The 6,100-nt window shown below is 39.0% G+C and overlaps 1 protein-coding gene across 11 annotated transcripts in view; it reads left to right on the plus strand.

Moving 5' to 3' along the window:
* il15ra (interleukin 15 receptor subunit alpha) overlaps nt 1-3,878 on the plus strand; it is a 12,410-nt gene extending 8,532 nt beyond the window's left edge. For 6 of the 11 annotated variants that reach the window (XM_005942690.2, XM_005942692.2, XM_014340203.2 and 3 more), the window contains 3 exons: nt 2,026-2,097; nt 2,697-2,793; nt 2,896-3,878. In XM_005942690.2, the coding sequence (XP_005942752.1) occupies nt 2,026-2,097; nt 2,697-2,793; nt 2,896-2,959 (233 nt within the window). In that variant the 3' untranslated portion in view covers nt 2,960-3,878. The remainder of the gene's footprint in view (nt 1-2,025; nt 2,098-2,696; nt 2,794-2,895) is intronic. The other 5 variants (XM_005942691.2, XM_005942693.2, XM_042225663.1 and 2 more) reach the window with 1 other exon arrangement.
* Nucleotides 3,879-6,100: the final 2,222 nt, after the last annotated feature.

Below are 6,100 nucleotides of genomic sequence, written 5' to 3' on the forward strand. Positions count from 1 at the left end.
AACCCCACTAACTGCATGTCTAACTATGGGATGAAGCCAGAGTACTCACAGAGAACACACACACACGCACTAATACACTCACACACACACACACACACACACACACACACACACACACACACACTCATACTCCGATGGATGCATTGGAGAGCAATTTGGGGTTAGTATCTTGCCCAAGGATAGGTGAAAGCAGATGGGTTTAGGCACTCACAGCTATGCAAGGAATTGGTTAAAATCTCAAATTTAAAAAATAAAAAAAAATTGTCTTGTAGCAGAAACTACTTTCTACATTAGTGATGGGCACTTAATGGACTGTACTGTAAATATGATGTGAAAAGGGAACTAAAGTAGTTGTTGAGGTTTTACATCAACTTCTTTAAGAGAATCTACAATGTCGTGATACACAAGCATTAGCATTAACGGCACACGTTTGTTTTTATGGTTGGGTGTTGAATAGCACAGTGCTGTTCAAAAGGTTGTTAGCCTTTAGAACTCTGGGTCTTCCTTCCCTGTCATGCTAAAGCCAGGACACGGCACACAAGGTCTGAAACCCAGATCTGTTTCATAACAAACAGCAGCTATATACAGGTCAAACCTCAAAAGCAGTTCCAGTTAAACCTTAACCACAAATGGTGACAAGTGAAAGAGAGCTGTACACTGGAAAGAGTAACTGGTTAAATGGGTGCAGGCCGTGTAACTAAACTCTAAGCAAACAGCAGGTCGGGGGAGACAAAGATTGTGCATCTCTAGTTGCTGTACTTCCAAAGGAAAGGTTTTATGAAAATAATTTAGGAGGAACTGAAACCGAAACTGGGCAGGTGCCATCTAAGGTTTTAATACCAAGGTTAAAGTCTTAGGCAGAGGTGAATAAGCCTTTCTCTGCACTTGAAACTGGATTTTAAAAAGTGAATTGTGCAATACCTGGGCTGCAGGACTTTGATGCCCTCAGCATATAAAATCATGTAATGAATGATATTTTTGCTAATGCTGGTTGAATTTACTTCAATAATTTTTTGTGATCACAGGCTCAAGTTTCAAAACTAGGGCTTCATTAACATAAAAAGTAAAAAAAAATATCACACTTTGACATAAATGTGTGTGGGTTGTTGTTGTTGTTGTTGTTTTCTGTTTTTTTTTTTCTTTTTTTTTAAAGCAGTACAGATATCATTACCAAAACAACAGCTGAAGCTGCTAATGTGCCGTCTCTTCCATTGAATCCAGACGGCTGTCATTGCAGTATTTATATAAGCAGTTATTTAAAGGGGACCTATACTATTCTTTATCGTAAATGCTGTAACACTAGTTAATTATCATATTAAACACAGTCATTTCTGAGAGCTAATAGTTCGATTGCTGTTCAAGTACTAAGACTCTTTGCAAAAAGCCAAACAAAAAAGACAACAAAAATCATTTGACTTTGAAATGGTGACACAGCCATTTCCATGTAACCATTTACTGTTAAAAATGTATGAAGAAATACTAGTGTTAAGTGAGGCTTTCTAAAGGAAAAACACTGTTGCATTGGGAGCTCCCCCTGCTGGGCAGATGCAGTAACTGTCCACGCCTGAATCTGCAGATTACCAAAAGAATGAAACTCAGGAGAATCAATTGTGATGAACCAAGGATTGTTTGTTTGAGAAATGTCAGCAGACTTTCAAAGAGTTATCAAAGTAAAGACATATATTGAACTGGTTAGCTGTTACAGAAGGATGTGTATGTTTGGATTTCAGCTGATAAGCCTGTGAAATAAAGCATAGGTTATATAAGCCATAAATGCAATGGGGTTTGTTTGTGTTTGTTTTGTGTTTTTATTAAAACACAAGCACTGCCACCCAACCTTACCCCACCTTGTGGTAATTTACTAAGTGGTACATAAAGCATAACCTTTTGATATCTGCTTTTCCCCCAGCATTTCACAAAGCCACATGTACATGCATAAGAAACTTTTCAGGCATGACACTGATTACGTCTTTTTACCTTTACAATTGCACTAATTTGTATAAATTTTATTTTGTACTGGAAAAGCAGAACCTGTGATGGAGACAACAGGACAGACTGACACAATAAAGAACACCACTCATTCTGCGCTTGGAATTGGTAAGCTTCAACGGCGTTATTATTTCTTATCTGAGATCTCATTTAATACACTGATCAGCCATAACATATTTTAGAACCACTAGCAGGTGGTGTGAATAACACTGATTATCTCTTCATCACTGCACTTGTTATGTGGCATATATTAGTGAGCAAGTAGGAACATCAAGCATCTGTGGGATGTGTGGATCAAACTTTAATCCACGCAGGCCCCACTGTGATACATCCAAAGGAAGTCTAGTAAAGTAAGGACTGCTTTGGTAGCAAAAGGAAGCAGGTGGTCATAATGGTCTGCGAGTGTCTGTGTATTATTTGTAAGTCAGTGATGCAACTTCTCGATGGACAAGCAGGGAGTCCCTTGAGGCTAAACGCTGTTTGTGAAGCAAGACGTTTTAGAAATGCTGAAGGCCACAGAGCAGACTCGCAGTGTGGATTCCCTCATTGATGTTTAGGACGGTACATTCTTTGAGATTGTTTGAAAACACTTGACTCACAAAGCAGACTTGGAATTGTTGTATTTAATGAGATGCGGTCATGTTATACCTCTTTTCAGTGAAGAAACTGAATCAGAGCACATTAAGGATTTTCTCTCCCATTTGCAGATGCTGCAGCAGACTCTACAAGAACCACAGCGGCAACAGTCGTCACTGTTTTACTGGTGACTCTTTGTACTGCAGGGTTAGTCTTACTGTATCAAAGGTAAAAACAAAATGACTTTTTGGATTGTCTTTCTATATACTCATTGTTTTGCAGTTGGCTGGTTTTAATCCATTTCAATCCTGATTGTCCTTTTTGTCTCAGGAGGCGAAGAGAGCACACCCCAGTGAACCAAGACCCAGAGGAGCTGTGCACACTGAATGCATGAGTCCTCGCCCACCTGCAGTGGACCAGTAAAAGACACTGACTTTGTTGCGGTTGCAGAGAGCTGCAGCAGTGTTTTACCAAAAGCAACATCCCACTACAGTGAAGAATAGACTCTTACCTCCACGTAGGACTGGTTGTCATCAGTGCCTGATAACCCATTTGAACTTCTGTGGACGTCATCCCAAAGAATCACAGCCATGTTAATATGGCAGTGCAAGAGGCTCAATCTGTAACTTTCATCTTAACAGCTTTCTAGCTTCACATTACCAAAAAACAACTCTATAGGAACTTTATCGTTCACATCCCTCTGGGTCAACCATTGCTCTGGTGCTATGGTGGGAAATGTTTGATTTCTATTTCTTTTATTTATTATTCAGATCTCATGAAAATACTAAAACTGATAATGAGTTACTCAGACTAAATGTTGTCTCTAGCCAGGCATTGATGCAATGTATTGCTTTGCCACAGAGATTAACTCTTGTACAAAAACTTTCCTATCTTCAGTATCAATCAGGCTAGATGGACACAAGCAGACCAAATTATTTGTTCAATTTTCTGCAGAGTATTATTTCGGCCAGTAACAACATGTCTTTTGGAGCTGCTACGCTTTCTGCTCAAACATTCAGTAATTTGTGTGGGTCCTTATTTAGACCTGGCTTTTAGCCCCTTAGAGAAACGATCACTGGCCACTTTGTTAGCTATGCCTGTTAAGTCAGGCAAGTCTGATTTGTCTGACTTAAGTACATCAAGTTTTACTTGGGTATGGAGATTGATCTTAAAGGAGAAGCTTTAAGATCTTTTTTTTTTTTAAATATATATATACACACACTCACTCACTCACTCACTATGTTTTTAAATTCTGCATTGATGAATCATGTAATCAAGGCTTTTAATTGTTTAATAAAGTATTTATTGATGGATTAGTAGTGGTATTCTCTGGTAACATATCAAATATTTTATCAACATAGAAGTAATTATAAAGTCATTAGAAAGTGATTTACAGCTTTATTTCATGGACTGACTTTCCTGGTCTTCCATATACTGTGCTTACCCTCCTTGTGAAGGGCGTTCATGAGCATCATGTGGTAGTCAATGCAGTCTTCCCTTGTGTAGATAAGCTACACAAGGGAAGACTGCAGTGCCCACTGGACCTTGTTGAGCAGTGGTTGCTTGTACTTGAAGTATAATCCTCGGACTAGTTAGTGTTGAAAAGTAATTTACATACTGCAATATTCTAATATTTCAAGTACTTTATTTTCTGGGCTGTTTTTGGTTTGGTTTTGCGTTTTTGTTTTTGTTGTTTTTAGGTAGGTGAAGTTGTGCCAGAAATTTTTGCAATCATTGTCTATTTCCCAGAATGCTCCAAACTGCAATACCGCATTCTTTCAAGAGCAGTAATTTTCTGCTTCGCTGTTGCTGACAGCTTATTTTTACCTGCTCAGTTGGCGTTACAGCCAAAATGAATGACTAACCGCATCCTTTCCAACGTGCTTATGAACTCATCTCTTCGTCCTCTTCAAGACCAAGAGAAGAGAACTGGAACATTCATCATCAGATGACCTTTCAGAGCTGAACCACCATATCGAGGACAGATAAACATGGGTAGTTAAGGAAGTCATCAAAGCAGTTTAACAAAACACTGACAATTAACAGTTAGTAGCATCCAGAAATAATTCATCTTTCTGCCTTAAAAGCACCACAGATGAAACACAAACACCTATAAAAGGAATTTCAAGGGCATCCCATAGGCCAAATATGCCCTGCTAATGAGTCTAAGCTATGAATGGTGTGTATTCTTTAGAAAAGCAGTGTGAAGTCAAAGTGAAGCCTCACCTTGAGCTATCTAGCTGAGCTATATCTTGTTTTTAGATTTTAGCTCTTAAGTCTCTAAAGAAAGGCATGTATCTGAGGTTTCACATGCTTATCTAACACACTGCTCTAATAACAGACTTAACACCGCCACAGAGCCTTGCTGCTAATTTGTTGTCATTTACTGACACCATAGACTGTGGGGGATTTTCCGGCAGAAAACAAGATAGTGAGAAGAACATCTGTGCACTCCAGTGTGATCTAAATGGTCAAAGTCTTTCTTGTAACTCAATCTTGGCCGCAGTGCTTTACCAAAGGTAAAGACGAACTTATTTTCACTTTGATCTTAATCTCTTCATCATTATTGTTTATTCTTGTTTGCCACATTTCTAAGTATCGTGAGTTTTAGTTCCCCGTTTATCAGTTTACGGTTATTTTCATGAATATTCTGCGTTAAGCTTATTTTGTATAGTCTGTTGTTGTTGTTTTCTTATTCTTTCCATTAGTTTTCTCTGTGACAGGTTTGCATGTTTCCGTCGGTCATCCCTGATTTGTTCACATTGTGTTCCCCAGCCTCATCACATTTTGTATTTATTTTCTCACTCTCTCCCTTGTCCTTTGTTGAGTTGCCCAACATACTTGTGTGCCTTCATAGTGTTTCCGCTCCTTGAGTTAGCTGTATATGTATTACTTGTGGCTTCTGGTTATTTGTTTCCCCTAGCGTTCCTTCCTGCTTTCGGACCATGTAAGCCTTTGCACTATTTAGCATTAAATACCCCCCCTCCCAGATTTTTTTTAGACTAGGACACGCTGCAGGCACAGCACAGAATCCCACTGAGTTTCATTATAGTCTTTGATGTTTATGCTGAAGCACTTGAAAGATTCACAAAGCCATCATGTCTGATAAAATGCCATATTATATGTATTATTTTCTGCGGAGAAAATGAGAATGAGAGGAGTACGTGGGTAGAAATTGATGTTCAGTATTTTCTCTTATTAGCAGGACCTTCTAAAGCAGCAACGCTGGCATCCATCTCTGTCATTGTTTTACTGGTGATTCTCTGCTCTTTGGGCATCATCGCCTTAATGTATCAAAGGTATAGGAAAATGTTTGGATAACAGCGAGCTTGCATGAATTTTGTCATGCACCCATCACGTTACAGTTAATTGTTTTTTAATCAGTCTCATTGCCATTTCTCCCTTTTGTAACTCAGGAAGTCAAAAAAGCACATCCCAGTGCAGACGCCAGATGAAGTAAAACCCATGAACCCTGGCCCATCTGAAGTGGACTTGTAGATACTGTAGTACCCTGTGGCTTTCCCACTGACTCTTA

The sequence above is a fragment of the Haplochromis burtoni genome, unplaced genomic scaffold, assembly GCF_018398535.1.
Source record: "Haplochromis burtoni strain Fernald_Lab_line unplaced genomic scaffold, NCSU_Asbu1 Contig_178, whole genome shotgun sequence".
Taxonomy (NCBI): Eukaryota; Metazoa; Chordata; class Actinopteri; order Cichliformes; family Cichlidae; genus Haplochromis; species Haplochromis burtoni.